The sequence below is a fragment of the Cherax quadricarinatus genome, chromosome 54 (assembly GCF_038502225.1).
Source record: "Cherax quadricarinatus isolate ZL_2023a chromosome 54, ASM3850222v1, whole genome shotgun sequence".
Lineage (NCBI taxonomy): Eukaryota > Metazoa > Arthropoda > Malacostraca > Decapoda > Parastacidae > Cherax > Cherax quadricarinatus.
In genome coordinates, this window is record NC_091345.1 from 889,435 (window position 1) to 910,469 (window position 21,035).

At 39.2% G+C, this 21,035-nt stretch overlaps 2 protein-coding genes across 8 annotated transcripts in view; one reads left to right on the forward strand and one right to left on the reverse strand.

Moving 5' to 3' along the window:
• LOC128699108 (uncharacterized) overlaps positions 1-9,099 on the forward strand; it is a 49,185-nt gene extending 40,086 nt beyond the window's left edge. The window contains exons 4-5 of one of the 7 annotated variants that reach the window (XR_011393488.1): positions 4,521-4,680; positions 6,340-9,099. Coding sequence is in view for 1 of the 7 variants with exons in the window: in XM_053791626.2 (XP_053647601.1) it covers positions 6,340-6,372 (33 nt within the window). In the remaining 6 variants the exon portion in view is untranslated. The other 6 variants (XR_011393489.1, XR_011393490.1, XR_008408549.2 and 3 more) reach the window with 6 other exon arrangements.
• Positions 9,100-12,082: 2,983 nt separating this feature from the next.
• The window catches only part of LOC128699107 (hepatic sodium/bile acid cotransporter), a 54,769-nt gene continuing 45,816 nt past the window's right edge, over positions 12,083-21,035 (reverse strand). The window contains exons 6-7 of the mRNA XM_053791625.2: positions 17,487-17,707; positions 12,083-15,180 (exon numbers count right to left, since the gene is read on the reverse strand). Of these exons, the coding sequence (XP_053647600.1) occupies positions 14,946-15,180; positions 17,487-17,707 (456 nt within the window). The 3' untranslated portion in view covers positions 12,083-14,945. The remainder of the gene's footprint in view (positions 15,181-17,486; positions 17,708-21,035) is intronic.

Genomic DNA, 21,035 nt, shown 5'->3' on the forward strand with positions numbered 1-21,035 from the left:
TCTGCCCACCACCCTCACTACTCCACCCACCATTATCACTACTCCACCCACCACTATCGGTACTCCAGCCACATTCATTAATGTTTCTGGAAAAACTCTGAGTGTTGCAATGGAGGTTACCTCTTCGCCGGATTTATAGGAGAACCAAACAAGGGACGAGGTGCCTCACTACAATCTGGGATTAGTGTGGGAGTCTTATCCTTCCAGTTATGTCTTGGAAGAGCATATGGGATGGGACTAAGTACCTGACATTCCTCTGGGTACAGAGTTAGATTTGCCTTCAGATGCACTGCTAATTAGTTGCGGCATATCTGAAGCTCGCTCAGATTTTGGCTTGCAACTCAAAGCAAAAAATTGATCGAGTGATGGCTTGTAACTCAGAAAACTCGTAAGTTGGGGCACTCGTAAGTCAAGGTATCACTGTATATCAAACTAACTTTGGGAAAATTTTAGTTCATGATATGTAATAGTAGTAGTGGAGGCAGGTGAAAGTTCACTGACTTGCAGCACACAATCAGCAGTGTTCAGGTTATTGCTGTGGCAGATCTAGAAGAGTAAAAGTTGTGTAAGTAGACATGGCTATACAAATTTTGGAGCCGATTTAAAAAATCAGTCCTAAAACTTGCATCCTTTTACTATTTTCAGAGTATGAAGCCAAAGTAGGTAAAAAAATCTGTTGCATAAAATTGAATCTTGAATTCAGCTGCATATATCTCTAAAGGAAAACATTTTAGTTTGACATTATTGTAGCAACTGCCCAAGTGGACATTGTCACAATCTTAATTAACCCTTCGACTGTTTTCGTCATATACATACGTCTTATGAGCCAGTGTTTTTGACGTGCTAATATGCAAAAATTCTAGTGGCTTCAAATGAAGCGGGAGAAAGCTGGTGGGCCCACATGTGAGAGAATGGGTCTGCCTGATGGGTGTGTGCAATATGAAAAAAATTGGGGACCCAGTGGTGCATTGTGGGAAGGCCATTTCAGTACACCTTGTTTCACCATGCCTCATGGTAAGAAGCTCCTTACTTCCCGGTGAATTGGGAACCTTCTGTTCCCAAGTTATAGTTCTAACACCAATGGAAGTGCCAGTGAAAGTGAATTTCATGGTTTTGGGGAGGGTGTGACCTAAAACAGTGCCCAGGATAACGTAATTAGTGATGAAAACCCAGATGACCTACAACCCTCCACCTCTGGTGCTGGGCCGTCTCATTCACGTTCACCTGTGCCAGAGCGAAAGAGGAAACTATTTTCCCGTGTACAGGACTCGGATGTGAGCAGTGAAAATGATAGTGATTTCCAAGGTATTGAACGCAATTCAAATAGCGACAGTGAGGAGGAATATTCTCCAGTGAAGTGGCAGTATGTACAATGCAGCATGCGTTCTGTTAGTGTGCCATGTGCCATTCCAACGGGAAATAGTAAATCTTGGAGTACATCCTGTAGCCCTACTCCAGGAACTTATAGTGAAGGTGGTGATGATATTGTTACAGTGGGGATGGATAATGTGTGTGGGGCAGCAGGTGGTGGTGGTGTTGGCGGTGGCATGAGTCATGTGGCACCAGCAGTGGCCCACACTGCCACCCACACCGCTAACTCGGTACAGTCACAACAAAGGCCACCCTCACCCACCCCCACACTCCCACAACCTGCACAATCACAACCACCTATCAATATCCAGTACCCACCAGCAGACTGCATCTGGGATTGGCAGCAAGGTGCCAGTTTTGTTCCTAATCCCCATCACTTTGATGAAACACTAAGTGGAATACAGTGGACCCTCAGTTAACAATATTAATCCACTCCAAAGAGCTTGTCCTTAACCAATTTTTATCGTTATTTTAATTAATTTTCCCCACAAGAAATACCAAGTAATTTGTTCCAGACACCCAAAAGTATTAAAAAAATAACTTTTTTACATGAAATATGCATTTCCCTACACAGAAAGCAATGAGACATGCAGAATAAATACATAAATACTAAAATGACACTTGCCTTTATTGAAGAGTATTGATGAGTGATGAGACGGTTTTTCTTGAGCACACTGGGATTTTCAGTGATACACAAGTAAAGGCTTCACTTTGCAATCCCCACTAGCATTACAGCAGAACATGAGAGTTAGCCTGTCTTTCATTGGCTTGTGTCCTGGGAGTACCTTATCCTCCTGAGTAATGTAGGTCCTGTTTGGCATTTTCTTCCAGAACAGGCCTGTTTCATCACAATTGAACACTTGTTGGGGTTGGAATTTTTCAGCTTTGCCATGCCTTATCACATTGTGTATGCCACTATGATTCTTAAATCTCTCAAACCAACCTTTGCTGGCCTTAAATTCACCAATATGAGCACTAGTTCCAGGCATTTTTTCCTGTTCACCTGGGTATTAGTCGACTGGTGTAGGTCACATCCTGGGGGACAAGATTAAAGACCCCAATGGAAATAAGTTAGACAGTCCTTGATGACACACTGATTTTCTTGGGTTATCCTGGGTGGCTAACCCTCTGGGGCTAATTGTTTCTCGGATAATTGTTTCTTGTTAAGCCACACCAACAATAATCTCTCCACATCTTCGAGTAGTATTTGCGATCTCTGTTTTGTAAGCATATTTGCACCATTCACAATTAATTTAAATGAGGAAAATTGACTGCAAACAAGCAAATCCAGTTGCGAGCAAGGTCATGGAACGGATTAAACTCTCAAGTAGAGGTTCCACTGTATAAATTAGAAAAATTATTAGGGCACATACTGATTCTTGTGACACATCTCTGATATCATTACCACATGAGAACATTTTTACCTTTTAGCACTCTACTCATTTTATTTCACAAACTCTCTCATCCACTATAACAATATGCCTTTTATGCCTCTTACATTTTGCAGTTTCCAAATTAATCTTTTATAACACACTTCATCGAAAGCTTTCTTGACATATAAATACAATCTGCCCATACATTTATTTCTTTTATTCTCTAATATTTTAGACTCTCAATAAATTGAGATTTTTTTATACTTCAGTGTATTGCTGACAAACTGAACTGTTTATTTCAGTTTCTTGTTCTTCAGGTGTTTTAAGAAAATTTGCTTCTTGCTTAAAAACTTTATCCTGTCCTTATCTTTTAAATATTAGCACAAGTTGTATCATTATCCAATTGTATGTCAGTTTACTTTCTCGTAGTGAAATCCAAACAATTTAAGAGTTAGTAGTAATGTTAGAATTAACAACTGTTATGTAAATGGACACAGATACAACTTGTGTGACATTTTATTGTGGCAAAGTTTCGCTCTCCAGGAGCTCTGTCAAGCCATAACAGCTTGACAAAGCTCCTGGAAAGCGAAATGTTGCCACAATAAAATGTCACATTTTTTTTTCAACAAACTGGCCATATCCCACCAAGGCAGGGTGGCCTAAAAAGGAAGACAAAAGTTTTTCTTAAAATGTCACATCTTCACATTTCATCTGGACGAGATGAACTGTTAGTTTGTAGTGATGACCTTTAGTCTCTTGGGATTCCATGGCTCCTCACTTGCATATGTTGATATCTCATCCTCTACTTTCTGATCGGAGGCCTGTCTATATTTATTTAGTGGAATGTAATTGCTTTTAGCAATCCATAGTCCTCCGGGTGGTCAGGGTGTTTGTAGGGAAGCATTCTTGTCTTGATGCACTCTCTGCTGTAGTCAGGAGTGCAGTTTGACTCTCATTTCATTTTCCTTCATGTGGAAAAGCATCCTCTTATTGTTTTAGATCTGAGAATTCCTTGCCAGGCCAAAGACCACCAGATGAGGATTAGACTCCATGGCAGAGTTTGTCTCAAAGTTTTGACCTCTTCACTCTTTGCCTTATACATTTCTGATGTAGTGCTAGCAGTGATTCAGGGCTCTAAAACTCTCCAGTGTTTCTAGGAGGCTCTACATGTGAGGACTGATGCTGGCATACCTTCAGAATTTGGTGTACATGAATTTCTCACCTTCTCCAGCCATGTTGCCCTGAACATTTCCAACCAAACTGAAGGGCTTTAGTCTCCCCATCAACTTTTCTTTTTATACAAACTGGAAGCTCAAATCTATCTACATACTGGTAATTCACTGTATCAGCTTTCTCAGTAATCCACATTGATAGTCTGCCTGAACAGCCATCTAACTCCATCCCAGCTTTAGCATCCAGACACTCAGTTGTCTATCATTCTCTCTGAGTAAATCATGTCATTTTACAAGAGACATCATCCATCTTTTCTATTCACAATTACCTGAATGAGCCATCATCTTGGCAGCTCGACTGCTTCACCACCACCTCGGCTCACATAAGTGTGGAATCTACCTTGAAGTCTTCCACAGCTTCACTGAAATGCAGATGAGCATAAATGTGGCAAACCTAAGAAATTGTCAAGCATAAGGAGTTGTATAGTAACTTTAACTTCAATAAAAATGGCTAACCAAGGTTTCAGCTCATGTTTAATTACATGCGTTTCTAACTAATTTTGGGACGCTGAATTCAAATCTGAACTTAGATTTGCTCCAACAGGTACAGTCTCTGTGAAACAGAACCACACGGTGAACAATTTCACCAAGACATAACCATCATGGAGAAGAGATATCAGGGGAAACCTGACAACCAGTTTGATGGTCGACTACTGCTGGACACTGGAGTGAGAGAAAAAGCAAAAATGCCTGAAAGCTGTGATGTAAATATGTTTGTATGACTGTATGGAAATTTTTATATTTTTGTTATGCATACATGCAGTAACCCCCTCACAAGTCATGCAATCATAGCTTGCGTTTTCATTATTATGCGATTTAAATTTACTTTTTCATTTTCCACAGAATTATGCGATTTAAATTTACTTTTTCATTTCCCACAGAAGTGTACCATTACTAAGAAAAAGTGAGGTTGGTGGAGAGTAGAGTTGTGGGAGATTGTGCAAAGAGGCTTGTGTACAAGTAATTACACTAATTATGCATTCTTGTGCCTTAAACAGTCATTTACCTATGCTAGGTGCATTTATACAGTTGAATGTTTGTGATTGATAATATTTCATCAAAAAAGTTATTAAAAGAAAAAATTGTGTAGTGATTATGTAGCAGAGGCAGAAGCCATGTTTAGCCGTAGGTCAAGTGGCCACAGGTGGTCACATCAGGGATTGGAAGGTAATATTAAGCTTTCTTGTCCATTTTTACCCTACTTCAGACAAGAATTTTGTGAAGCGATGATACAGGCGATGTGTGCCTACCAGCTTTCTTTTGCTTGATTTGACGCCGCTAGAATTATTGAGTATATATACGTCCGAAACACTGGCTTGTAAGACGTATATATACGACCAAAACAGTCAAAGGGTTAACCTAATGGTCTGATAGAAAGTTTGTAGACTCAGCTAGGCTTCCTTCTCTTCCATATTTGTGTAATGAAAATGTAGCAATTAAGATATATCTTACAAGCTTTGTTCTACATTCAGTATATTGTTCACATAATTTGACTTTTTTGTTTTTTCTTACTTTGTTAGTTCCTATTTCTTTAATGTATCTTCTCCATTTTATAATGCTTGTGTGACCAGACCACCGAGGGTGGTGATTTCTCGAACTAGTAACAAATGTATCTATCCTAAGTGCAGTATATAAAAAACTTGCTCATTTAACCATATTTAAACTAACTGAAATAACCTTACATACTCTCACACTCACTCTCACACTTGTGCACACACTCTCACTTGCACACATGCACATATACACACTTTCACACTTGTGTGTGCACACTCGCATACACTCACATCCTTCCTCCCCCCCCCCCTTCCCTTTCTACTCCCCTCCTCTACATCAAAAAAACCTTGTTTAAATAAAAGTGAGAAAGACCCAGACCAAATTGTTTCAGTCAAAATAGTTCAAGATTGAACTTAGAGTAGTGTAAACCCTCTGACATACGTCAGGCACAATGTAAAATATGTGTTTTAATACTGAAAGTATAGCTCTTAGCTTCTGTCTGAGGTTGACTTAGATGGTAATTTATGGTAATTTTCTGGTTGATATTTTCCTCTGTACAGTGTATTATGTCTTACAGAATGTGTGTTGAGGAGGAAAATGCACTTAAGACTGATGTGGCCCCAACCCTCACAAGGGAATCACGGGGAAGAAGTTATGTATCTTAAAATATTCATTATTAAGAACTATATTTCTTAATAAATGTCAGATTTTTTTTTCGTAGTGACCAAAATTTTCTGCGGAGATTATGCATGGGTCAACATGCCTGCAAACTAATAAAGCTGATTTAGCATTTAACGATTTATTAATGAGTAGAATAGAAGCAGACCAAAGAGTTGCACAGCATTAATCTCAATCTTTATTTCCAACAGATAACTGAAGATGGTGTCAAGCCTGAGCTGTAGGTTGTGGTGGCATCAGTTTGGTCTTCCTAGACACTCCCAGCAGTACCTCATATTAGTTCCACCAATATAAATGAAGACAGAAACATTCAAGAATTTAAATTAAATAAAATTAATAAGCTTCACTTTTAGGTATTTATACTTAAAAATTGTTCATTATTATCTTGTTGCACATTTGCTCATTTGGATGTTTCAGTTTTTACTGCTAATATTAGTGATTATAAAAGTGATGAAGATTTATATTGCATGCAGTTTAGTTATTCAGTGTGAATATGTGTACAGTATATATACCAAACATTAAAGATGGGGGAATATACAAATAAGTACCTGTATTATCCTGGGATTTAATATACTAATTAAAAGTGATGGGGAAGTGTGGACTGTGTGTGTTTAAATGGTCATTAACAAAATTTATTTTGTATTGCACTTCTGTTAAATTTTGTGCAGGCTGCAGCCTACTGAATTCTGTATTCTTGCCATACATAAACTATACTTGTATAAACTGTAAGATACAGAATTCTGGAGCTATTACCATAACATTAAAGAAATACGTTGGATGAGACCTGCTAATGTCATTCATATGATCCATACGATCTCATTCCATCACTGGGTAACTTGATTAAATACATATTGCCAAAAACTGTAATTGTATGACATATCCTCTTTTTTTTATTATTATTAAAATAAAAGAATTTAATTAATTTTCTTGTATTTGTTAGTGATTTTAATGTTAATGTTACCAATAAAGTTTATGGAGTGCTGTACATAAACTTCATTATACATACTGTCTAAAAAAAATTCAATGGTTTAAGTTGAAATTGAGTCTTGCGTTCCTTGCTGAATTCCTAGGCGAGCTAATTCACTTTCTTGTATCCTCAGAAGTGTGATGACCTATTTGGTTAAAGAGGCAGACCTATTGTTTAGCTTGTTATGTAATTTCTCGAAGTTTCCATTGGTTTTATCACACTACTTCCTCTTGGATCCCATTCCAGCAGTTAACCACTGTGAATTTTTTTTTGTATCATTTGGAATTTGTCTAGTTCCTGCACTCAGTGTACGGTGGACATATTACGATGTAATGAGCTGTCGTCATATCATTATGTAAATACTCTTCTGGAGAGAGAGTGAGGGAGTGAGTGACCCTATTTCTTCTATGGGTCATCCTGCCATTGGCTTGGTTACTGAAAATTTAATTCACCGTGGTATTCCTGCAACCCTGTAATAAAATTCAACAATCCAGTGTTAAGTTCATACTTGAATGTGTTCTTAAGTAACTTCTCCCTGTTTGAATCATCTCAGAAGTATATATTTTTTTTATTAAGTTGTGCATGGGAGAAGATACATGATTAATGACATGAGCAAATGGACCACTGCTTTGTTATGCTCTCTTACTTTATTCTCATTCTCTTTCCCTGCTATTCACTATGACAATCACCAGTATGAACAGAATTATGATCTTTGGACTATATCTTGCTGTAAAGACACTGGCTCAGTCTGTGTAGACTTGAGTATCCTAGGATGCTATAGCCTAAAAATTATAGAAAAATTTCACATTGGCTGCTAAAACCTCACTTTTCCTTTTATCCAGTTATGGTCTGGCCTGAGGACTGATGTCTTTGTTGAGTGCTAATCAATCAGGCTGTTGGTGCCAGGGGTTTGGCTGTTATGGCATTTCCTGTATGAAGTGATCCACTTTCTAGAGGAAATAGGACCACTTCTAATAATGAGTGCCAATTCAGGAGGGGACATGGCACAATAGACCTGGTATTACTGGTTCATTAAGCAGTCAGCAAGGTTGTCTGGCTTCAGGTCAGGTTGCGAGTGTATTTAAGAACCTTTGAAAATAGAAACACACCAACTGAGGGAAACATCAGTTGAGGTGTTTCTTGAGGGCACACTTTACATTAGTTGTTGAATGTTTTACTCAGTAGTCAGCAGTCTCCTCTCCACTTGTTCTCGCTGCAGTTTTATATTTTATCAAGTGCGCACAATTCATAATACTTTCGTGGTGTTTTTCAAAGTTTGTGATCCATTTTTACAACTGCTGTTGTTCAGATGCAGTACAGAGTTTGTGTGACAAATGTATACATTTAAAAATTCCTGTTTTAGGCATTAATTTGAGATGTCATTAATTTATAGAGGTATCACTATTAAAAATATATTCCTTTAACACACAATTTTAAAACTGAAGAGCATTGGTCTGTATGTTCTCCATAATAGATTTTATATAAAAGTACCTCATTTTTGTTTTGCATTAATATATTTACAGTTTAAAGCTTGAATCGAGTATTTTAATACCACATTAGAAGTAGTTTTATGAAACTGTTGTACAATAAATTGATATGGTTCTTCTACTAAGAGACAGTCAGTCTTTTGACCTATAAGCAGTGATGACTTGCATGTAATTGATTGTTGTAGATCTTGACGATGGCCTGATCTGTCGACCTTGGTCTCTTATTATTCTCAAGTATTATCTTAAATAATTTAAAGGGTCATTTAACCCATAAGTAGTTATACTGTCAGCGGTTGTGTTTTAATCTTAATCTTATTAATAATGTATTTTACAAATAGAAAACCAATGTTGTCCATATTTTTTTATAAATACTGATTTGTGGTAAGAAATATGTAGAAATTGGAGGTTTTGTATATACAAATATTTTTTTGATATTATGTTAGCTGTAAATTCTCAAATACATATTATGAAGAATTTTAATAAACATTTATATTATATTTTGAAATATTTTATTTATTCTGTTCACAACTCATGTTAGTGGGATGTTTACCATCTGGCTGAGCATTTATCTATATTCTCAGTATGTAACTGCTAATATAACTTTGCCCATTATTTTCACTGCATTGTTGTAAATATATCTGCAGCACTGTTCCTCTAAATCCTTAATATCATTCGCTGATAATAATACTATGTAACAAAATTTAATTTTTGTTGTGTTCCTGGGAAATAAGTATCATTTCCCAGTATGTACTTTATATCTAAGCAAAATTTAAAAAAGCAGTTTTGATCCCAGAACTTTGCTCTTGTGGTCAGGACACTTCTGGAACACTTTCAAGGAAGACTGATGTAAAACTATTATGTTCTAGGGTTTTGCTTGGCAAATATAAAGACAGGAGCTCGCAAACCAGCATTCAGTTCAGCTCTGGCTACCTGAGAATACACATCAGAAGTGAAATGGCATCAAGAGGGTCTGCAAAAAGAGAATACTTTCATCATTCAACACTTTCAGCTCACCCATAATGACTGTTTTTGCAGAGGTGCTCAGAATACAACAGTTTAGAAGCATATACTTAAAAAGATACACGACATATCCCTCCAAACTGCCTATATCCCAAACCCCTCCTTTAAAGTGCAGGCATTGTACTTCCCATTTCCAGGACTCAAGTCCGACTATATAAAAATAACCAGTTTCCCTGAATCCCTTCACTAAATATTACCCTGCTCACACTCCAACAGCTCGTCAGGTCCCAAATACCATTCGTCTCCACTCCTATCGAACACGCTCTATTGTTATTATAATAATACAGTAGCCCGCCATTGAAGAATTGCTGCACAATTGTATGTTTTTTTTTTTTTTTTTTTTCAACAAGTCTGTCGTCTCCCACCGAGGCAGGGTGACCCAAAAAAGAAAGAAAATCCCCAAAAAGAAAATACTTTCATCATCATTCAACACTTTCACCACACTCACACATTATCACTGCTTTTGCAGAGGTGCCCAGAATACAACAGTTTAGAAACATATACGTATAAAGATACACAACATATCCCTCCAAACTGCCAATATCCCAAACCACTCCTTTAAAGTGCAGGCATTGTACTTCCCATTTCCAGGACTCAAGTCCGACTATATGAAAATAACTGGTTTCCCTGAATCCCTTCACTAAATATTACCCTGCTCACACTCCAACAGATTGTCAGGTCCCAAGTATCATTCGTCTCCATTCACTCCTATCTAACACGCTCATGCACGCTTGCTGGAAGTCCAAGCCCCTCGCCCACAAAACCTCCTTTACCCCCTCTTTCCAACCCTTTCGAGGACGACCCCTACCCCTCTTTCCTTCCCCTATAGATTTATATGCTTTCCATGTCATTCTACTTTGATCCATTCTCTCTAAATGACCAAACCACCTCAACAACCCCTCTTCTGCCCTCTGACTAATGCTTTTATTAACTCCACACCTTCTCCTAATTTCCACACTCCGAATTTTATGCATAATATTTACACCACACATTGCCCTTAGACAGGACATCTCCACTGCCTCCAACCGTCTCCTCGCTGCTGCATTTACCACCCAAGTTTCACATCCATATAAGAGTGTTGGTACTACTATACTTTCATACATTCCCTTCTTTGCCTCCATAGATAACGTTTTTTGACTCCACATATACCTCAACGCACCACTCACCTTTTTTCCCTCATCAATTCTATGATTAACCTCATCCTTCATAAATCCATCCGCCGACACGTCAACTCCCAAGTATCTGAAAACATTCACTTCTTCCATACTCCTCCTCCCCAATTTGATATCCAATTTTTCTTTATTTAAATCATTTGATACCCTCATCACCTTACTCTTTTCTATGTTCACTTTCAACTTTCTACCTTTACACACATTCTCAAACTCATCCACTAACCTTTGCAATTTTTCTTTAGAATCTCCCATAAGCACAGTATCATCAGCAAAAAGTAACTGTGTCAATTCCCATTTTGAATTTGATTCCCCATAATTTAATCCTACCCCTCTCCCGAACACCCTAGCATTTACTTCTTTTACAACCCCATCTATAAATATATTAAACAACCATGGTGACATTACACATCCCTGTCTAAGACCTACTTTTACTGGGAAGTATTCTCCCTCTCTTCTACACACCCTAACCTGAGCCTCACTATCCTCATAAAACTCTTTACAGCATGTAACATGTATGTAACACATATATTAATTTAATATGGTTCAGTTTGTCTGGCTTTTTTGGGTTATCCTAGGTTCTCTACACATGCTGCTATGTATGTAATCTATGTAACTGTATTTGTGTATACCTGAATAAACTTACTAACTCTTTTGCTCAAGCAGCCACCTTGCTGTGTAGCAGCCGGGGAGCCATCCCTTACCACTCCCTGACACCATCCCACCATCCCCTACCACTCCCCGACACCACCCCCTATACAGTGATAGATTTTCCTTTTTGCCAGCATGGATAAAAATTTTTTTCGAAATGTGACTTAAAAGTCAACTTACCTTATTTCCTTTGTTCTATGGTTCAACTTTTTTTTTTTTAGACCTATTTTTTGACACATCTGTCCAACACATGTTGCATCCGCCTAGTACGTATGTACCTATTTGGCACAAAGAAGATATCCCGTAATCCTGTACTCGTCTTTGCCAGCTGTAACCACATTTGACCAGAGTCGTCTAGTGATAGTAAACAGCCCAAGGACATCTGGTGTTCATTAGGTCTACTGTTTTATTCTAATTTTTCAGGAGAGATTTGGATCAGGGGCAAGATTGTGTGATTGCTTTGTCTAGGTTAAGTATCCGGTCCACCAGGACTCAGACCATCAGCCAGTGCATTTCTTATTTGTAACTTTTGGTTGTGTGATACTTGTATCACTGTTCGTTATTGAGTTGGATTGTGTCGAAAATCTTTACATTTTGTATATAGTCTATATGGTAATTTAGGTATAAATGATACAAAATATTACTGAACATACTTGTTTTCTTGTTGAGTGATAATTGTGACTGACATCAGCATTTACTTATGAAAATTAAAATTTTTACTTCCTCGCAAAGCTTACAATGTGTGATTTACATATTATATGATATTAATTACAAAAAAAGCCACTAGCTTGCCTAGGCATTTTGGGCAGACTAATCCTAATTCTCACTGACTGCTCCATAACCTGACACAGGTTATGGAGCAGTACATTTTAATATTTATTATTGCATATTAGTATAATAGGTAATTAAAAATTTAACATTAAGATTGATAAGAGTGAAGTACAAAACATATAAGAGTATTACAATTAGTACAGTATAATTTAGTAAGGGGAATGGTTTTTCTCACCATGATACATGTTTCTATAATCGAAAGCTATAATGGCAGAGTATTTAACGCAAACTTAGGACTAACTTAGGATCAGAAATTTTATGTTTACAGTATGTTAGGTGAAAGTATAAAACCGGGATAATTACAGATAATGAGAGCAAGTTTTGGATGTGTTCATGATACTGAAAATAGTATGTGTGGTTTTCACATAGTTAACTGAAGATGGGGTGAGTTTAGGGAGATGAGATGTTTTTTAACGGTAGTTTTGAATATGCTGGTTGAGTCAGCAGTTCTGGAGATTTTGGGCAGAGCATTCCAGATTTTTGGCCCTTTTATGTACATTGAATTTTTGAAGTGATTTAGCCGGACACAAGGAATGTCATAAAGATTTTTGTGTCTGGTATTATGTATATGGGTCCTGTTGCAACTTTCAAGAAAATTTTAGATCGGGATTAATATTAGACTTTATGGTTCTGTAATTGTAGGTTGTACTATAGTAGGTGTGAATGTGTTGTACAGTTAGTAGGTTAGGTCTTTGAAAAGTGCGGGGGAGGGGGGGGGGTTCCATCACTAGATGGCATGATAATTCTTACTGCAGCTTTTTGTTAGATTATTATTGGCTTTAGGTGGGAGGGCCTGTATAGCCCTTGTGGCTTAGTGCTTCTTTTTGATTATAATAATAATAATAATAATTTAGGTGGGAGGCTGCTGTTGATCTCCAGGCACAAATAGCATAGGTAAGGTAGGGATAGATGAGTGAATAGTAAAGTGTTAGCAGGGCTGAATGTGGTACATAATAACATATCTTTGAGAGGATCCCAACTGTTTTGGATACTTCTTTTGTTGTGTTGGATATGTGAGTTGAATATCAAGTTGCTGTCAAGATGCAGACCCAGAAATTTGCCCTCATTATGTTTGGCAATAAGTGTTGTCAGTCATAATGTTCAGCTGGGCATCACCCGTTCTGCTCCCTAACATAATAATAATAATAATATAATATCTTTATTTCTACAAGTACAAACAAGGTATACAGACCTAGTTGACATCAATGACATACTACTATACAGAAAGCCACTTGTTATGCAAAGCATTTCGGGCAAATTAGGTCAATTTGGTCTCAGGATGCGACCCACACCAATCGACTAACACCCAGGTACCCATTTTATACTGATAGGTGAACAGGGACAGCAGGTGTCTTAAGGAAACATGTCCTAATGTTATCCAGTCTTACCGGGGATTCGAACTTCTGACCTTAGTGTGTGAGCTGACATGTGGCAGACATCCAGGTTGATATTTTTGCTAGCTCTTCATTAACAATAGTGTTGAGTGAGGCAAGATTAGGGTGGGAGATGACGTAAGTCATGTCGTCAGCAAAGAGAATAGGTCTAAGTTGTTGTGATACATTTGGAAGATGAGTGATGTACAAGAGGAAGAGTAGGGGGCCAAGGACACTTCCCTGTGGTACTCTAGTGTTCAGCACAATGCTATACCAGAGGCCCAGAAAACAGATGTGCTAGAGATCATGAAATGGAGGCTTGTTCTTATTGTATTATGTTTTGTTGTTTGTTGAGTTTCTGACTTTTGCTGTGCATATAGTCACGCTGTTAGTGAAACTAAGAAGGTTGGTGACATCTCTGACTTTGGTTAGTCTGCCTAATTTATCACTTCAGCACTGTTTCTTTGCTCTATGTGTTACTGGGTGACTGTCTCCTACTTGCATTGTCAGTGGTATCTTAGGTACTTGTGAATGTTTCTGTAATTGTATTTCAGTAGTAAACGTAGGCGAGATTATACGTGGGCCGGGACAAAACTTATCCTCAACAAGTTTGGGATCTGAAATAGCAAAAATACTTAAACTACTAAAGAACAATTTTTGAGGAATATGAGAGAAAGAGAAAAGAGAGTTTCACAGTGAATATGGTGAGTGAACTTTCAAACCCTGAATTACTGGCACCATGGTTTACTGAAGCCCAGGTTGATAAATTTTTTGACATGTTTGAAATTCCAGATCAAACCTTCGCTTACTCAAAAGAGCATTAGGGTACACTAGTTCATACAACACTACAGACTAAAATACGAGAGCATACCAATTGTTTTTCGGATGACAATTACATAACTTTTGAAGGGATCGAAAACATGGCAAGATAGTCCTGAAACTCAATCCCAATGAGTTCAGTTTCCAATAAGTATAAGGGGCCCAAGATTGTTCGGGTGCCTCCCAGCATACATAAGGGGGATTACCAATAGACCCCTGGCTGTCTTCAAGAGGGAGCTGGACAGATACCTAAAGTCAGTACCTGACCAGCCGGGCTGTGGTCCATACGTCGGTTTACATGAGGCCGGCAGTAACAGCCTGGTTGATTAGGCCCTGACACCGCGAGGCCTGGTCATGATGGACCGGGTCGTGGGGATGGTGACCCCCGAAACACCCTCCAGGTATACACAAAGTTATAACCCATTTAACAAATAGACATTTAGCCATGGTAGCATATGAGCAACACAAAAAAATTCCATATCATTTTCGAGGATCTGAAAGAAATGTGGAGACTTCCCCAGCTTCGCCTTCAGTGTTCCCTGGCAAGTGTTTCAGCTCATTGGTGTCTTCCTGTGCTGGTGGCAGAGCTTGAGGGAGGTGAGCGTTGGGGCAGCAGCCACAGCAGCGACGCAACAGTGTGTACATGAGGAACGCTAGTATCAAGGGCGGGCCACTCATGAACAGTGTAGCTATGATGGGAACAGAGGCCATGTCACTGCAAATGAGTAAATATGGTTATCAATATGCACTCTTTATAATAATAATAATAATAATAATAACAAAATTAGTAATCTAATATTATCGATTGCTAGTGTACTCATCTCTCACACTGAGGTCTGGGGGATGATCCAGGTATGGGTGGAAACATTAGGACGTGCTTCCTTAAGACAGCTGCTGTCCATGTTCATCCATCGGTAAAATAGGTATCTGGATGCGGTGTGGGTTGCATCCTGGGGACAAAATTGACCTAATTTGCCCGAAATGCTCTGCATAACAAGCGGCTTTCAATGTTGTACTATGTCATTGACATCAGCTAGGACTGTATACCTTGTACATGTACTTGTAGAAATAGAGTAATAATAATAATAACCTGCTGTGTAGGCGAAACGTTTCGGAAAAAAATACCTAACTGCTGCACATATGTCTTATCAACCTGTTGGTATTGTATACCATTATCATATTCACACTGTCCAACACTGCAACACAACGGTATCTTGGTACAGAGGACAACTTAGAAAACTTTTCTACCTGACCACTAGTTACGAGTGAGAAGGGTTGGATTTGAGAGGGATCTGCCCTCCCAATGATTACATTCTTATGTCTACAAGTGGGCTCTGCCTCTCCTGTCGTCAAGATGCCTCACCTTTGACAGTACATAACTTTCCGTACTGTTACTTCAGCTCAAGAGTGCAACAGACATATGAAGAAGTAGCAGCAGTTACACAGCAAGAGGCATCCCTGAGCTTCCTCAGTGCTCGGGCTGCGGCCCAAAGCTGGGGTGTGGCTCCAAAAGGATTCTGTAGTGCTTACTGCCTTTAGTAAGTTTATTCAGGTATACACCTGTATAGTCCTTGTGGCTTAGCGCTTCTTTTTGATTATAATAATAATAATCAGGTATACACAAATACAGTTACATAGAATATCGTACATAGCAGCATATGTGTAGAAAACCTAGGATTACTTCCTGACATCGTCTGCTGCTGTGTAGTTGCCACACCCTTCGAGCCCAGTGGGTGCGGGGTTTGTGGCAGCCCAAGATGCCTAGGTTCTCCCTACAAGCCTCGTGAGGGCAGGGAATGAGGCTAGACCTAGGGACAACTAGTCCTAGATGAGAAGGTACTTATTCCTCAAGGGGAGGACTGATTACAGCATCTAGACATCTCTGCTGCTTCTTTAACCTCCTCTCTATTCGACTGAAGAAGCCTACTGTTTAGTCGAAACGTTTCTGAATAAAGACACACAACTGTTGCACATGTGTCTTAAGAAGAAGAATAGATTAGACTGAGGATTGCTGAGGAAAAAGGAGGTTTTAGGAAGGTTACAGGAGGTGTAGATCAAGTGTAGATAAGTGAACAATACTTGGATAAAGGTAAGGAACTTTTTTCTTGCATTCATAGATTTAGGAATGAAATATGATAAGATGAACAAGGAAGTAATGTGGCAGATGTATGGAATAGGTGGTAGGTTGCTAAAAGTAGAAAAAGAAATATGTGGATAGCGAGGTTCAGGTTAAAATATGTAGAAGAGGTGAATTAGTTTCCAACAGAGTAGGTCTTAGGCAAGAATATGTGATGTCCTCATGTTTAACATATTTATAGATGAATATGAATATGGGGTTGTAAAAGAAGTGAATGGTAGGGTGTTAGGGCAAAGTGTGGAATTAAAGGATAAAGAATTTGATACAAAGTAGGAGCTATCTCAGTTACCTTTTCCCGATTCTGAAGAGAGGTTGCAAAGGCTGATGGAGGATAAAGATACCTAACTGTTGCATATGTGTCTTACCTAACAACCTGTCAGTATTTTATACCATTTTAATGTTCAATCTGTCAGACACTGCAACACAAGGGTATCTTGGTACAGACCTACAATCAACTTCGACAACCTCTACTAGTGAGAACGGCTGGATTTGAGAGGGACCTGACCTCCCAACATCTGAGTTCTTACCTTGTCTAGTGACCTACGTCTCACCTCTTGGCGCTATATAAGGCTCCATCCTGTCACTTCATCTCCATATTGTTTCATACTATGGAACAATGCTCTTCTCCAGACTGAGGGACTGACCACCTCAAAACTTTAAGGGTGATGGACTGATTACATCGTCTTCAAGTATCTTCTGCTTCTATCAACTTTTCTGTACTCAACTGAAGAAGCCTACTGTGTAGGCGAAACGTTTGGAAATAAAGATACCTAACTGTTGCATATGTGTCTTACCTAACAATTGTTAGTATTATTATTATTGCAATTAGCATTGTCTAAGACTATGAGAACTTGTAGTAATAAGTGATGGCAAGACAGTGTCACCTGTAAGGGGTTTCCAGCGAAAGCTTGACTACGACGAAAGCGACGCCAGCGTTCTGAAGTGCCGTCTCGATGCTGACAGCGATGATTTGCTTCTTGTTGAGGCAGACCAGCTTAGCGAAGGCGGCTCCGAAGAAGTAGCCGCAGCTCATCACCATCACACCAGCTACCACCATCTGCCACGTCATTGTCAGTATAATCTTGTAAGAGTTGATTGATCCCACCTGCAACACCAAGTTGGACGCAACTTGAGTTGTTGTGACAATGAAGTCCATCATGAAGTTTATATAACTTTCACATTTGCTAGAGTACCAAAATGTGATTAAACTCAGTTAAAGAGCGTAAACTAAATACTTACAGTTTTGGTATGGCTGTTTCCCTAGTTTATCAACAAATGTCTTGATACACGTGTGTGAGTCACCTGGTGATAGTTTGTTGCGAGTGTGGTCGGGGAAATTTTGACAAGTGAATATGTGCATATGTTAGTATTTGAGTGAAGTTCTTCCTATGGGTCAGTGTATGTGTGTTGCAGTAAGTGAAACCCCCACCTCTGTACCTCTTCCTACTTCTACTTCATCTTGCCCGCTAGTTTCTCAGTCTACGAGGCCTCGCACATCTGCACCTTCTTCGCGCTTATCACCTGCGAAGTTGAACCTGTCTCCTGTGCCTAAGTCTCTTCACATTCCTCCGGTGCTTACAATTCCCGACAGATCTCTTTTTCGGCATCGGTGCCTAATTCTTACCCCCTTTCTAACTCTCAAACGAAGGTGAAGGTTCACCCCCGTCGTATGGTCCCCTCTTCTCCTGTGACCCCTCCAGAATTGTCCCTCAGTCCCCTTCCAGCCTCCTCCTTCTCCTGTTCCACTGTAGGATTCTTCTGTTCCCGCCGGCACATCTCTCCAGGCTCATACTCTCCTTCCCTCTCAGATCTTTTTGGTTCCCTCCATAGTTTCCCCAATCTCTACTTGCTCTACCTCAACTGTCTCTGAAATCATGGTATTGGCATCTTCCTTGTCGTCTCCGACTGTATTGCGGAGACGAAACCCCTCGATGGATACCGGTGCACCTCCTTATGCCCCTTCTCATTTTTCACAACAGGATTGTTGAAATTAACACTGTACTCGGTATTAGAATGTTGAGAAACGAACCAGACACTGTCACAGTGAATCTTACCAAGTGTCTAGAGGTAAATACACACAGATCTAAATGGATTGTGAAAACGTGCAATTGCATTAAGTTTTATAACCTGCATGAACTGTATCACTGTAGGCAACAAGAGCATTTCACCCCTCCATGGAAGATGTGTTCATTTAATATCACATACCTACAAGTCCCTCCCAAGAAGCTTATTGCTAGTAATCCCTTCCTTAAATCTCTTGTTAGAGCAACTGCTCAAGAAGAAATTTCTCACCTAGCTGGTAGTAATAAGTTATCACAGGTTATATACACTGATGGATCTAAACAGGAGTCTTCTGGCAGGGCTGCATCTGCTCTTGTTGCCACCTCCCTAGTTAAGAACGATAATAAATTTGTTGAGTTAGGCATAAGAATTAACAACTGGGCGTCTACACTGCAAACTCCCCTCAAGGAAGGTTCCTTGATGTTGGTGAGGGGCTCTTGATTTAGGGAATTGGATCTGTGCTCCAGTTCCCCGAATTAAGCCTGAATGCCTTCCACATCCCCCCCCCAGGCGCTGTATAATCCTCCGGGTTTAGCGCTTCCCCCTTGATTATAATAATAATAATACACTGCAAACTGAATTGTTTGCAATCCTAATGGCGCTAAAGCTAACCTATGACACTGAGCTTGACTCTATCATCATTACTGATTCTATGCCATCATTGAAGGCTCTTGACTCATATAATGACTCCAACAACATGCTCATTGGAGAAGCCAGGTATAGATACTCAAAAATTAGGGACAAAGGAATTAATGTACAATTGCTATGGATCCCATCACACATTGGATTACTCCTTCATGATAAAGTTGATATGTTAGCCAAGAAGAGTATCGAGAAGGAGAATGTAGAATATAACTTTGGCATTAGGAATAATATTAGGAGAGAAGCAAATAATGAAAATGATTGTTATAGGAATACAGTTAGAAGCCTGAGTAGATCTATAACCCACTATGATAACATGAACGTAGATAAGTATGTTTATGGAGCAACTTGCAATGTGAACAGACTGACTGATGTTGTAGTGGCCAGGCTTAGGCTTGGTTACAAGTACTTCTGGCAGTTCGGGAGACACACAGATGATGATCAAACTAAATGTAAATTATGTGATCAGGCATATGGTCACTGTCTTGAACACTATGTGCTTAATTGTCCACTTATTGAGGAATACAGAGACAGACAGTATAATAACCTATGTGACATGTCAAGATATCTTATTAATGAAAATAAGATACCAGATATACTAAGCAAATTTCCTAAATTTGCTTGCAACAGATAAGTTAACTATAGATATGTAGATATAAATCAATATGTATTCCTGTTAACCCTTTGGGGCCTAGTTCCTAGGCCTTTTGTGTATCCATATGCTCTCGCGCTACCGTCCACAGGATGGATATGGGGTGCACAATAAACTAGCCACTTCGGTGGCAAAATCTAAAATCTAATCACAACCCTCGCAGGAATCTTTTCCTTAACAACATTCCGATTCCACTTTGGTTATACGCTTTCCTTTGCCTCCACACATTGACTTCACTGACCCTGCTAGCTTGTAGATTTTATCGCTTCTCATTGTTAGTATACCTACCTGTGTGATTAATGACTTATTTACATTGGAATATTCGTGGCCTCAGGGGTAATCGGGGAGAGCTCCAGGTGTTGCTCTCCCAGTTTTCCCCATTGTTGTTGTTAATGGTGTTGCTGTTGCTGTTTCATTTATGTTGTTGGGTTGTTGTTGTTGTTATTGCTATGTTGATGTTGAGATTAATATTTTAATGTTGATGTAGATATTGTTGCAGTGTTGCTGTTTGTTTCATCTTGTTGTTACATTGCAGCCTTGTGGGGTAAACTTCATAGGCAAGACAAATATCTAATAAAATACCAAACAAGTTTACCAGGGGATGTAGCTAAGTGGTAGAGCATTTGATTACAGATCGGTTCAATCCCGGGTGCCCCCTTCTCTGTTTTGATCAGACCAGCTGTGAACATCAAAATGGTATACAATACCGACAGGTTGTTAGACATCTTTATTTCGGAATAAAGATGTCTAACTGTTGCATATGTGTCTTACCTAACAACCTGTCGGTATTGTATACCATTTTGATGTTCATCTTGTCAGACACTGCAACACGTGGCATCTTGGTACAGAAAACACCTTGGACAAGCTTTTCAAGTGAGAAGGGTTGGATCTGAGAGGGACATGACCTCTCAGTTGCCTCTCACTACTACTACTACTACTACTACTACCCTGCACCTCTCCTTCCGACAGTATTTAAGCCTCCACACTGTCGCTTGATCTTCAGATAGTTCCTGACTATGGAACTGAACTTCTCCAGGCCGAGGGACTGACAACCTCAAATTCTACGACTTTAAGGGTG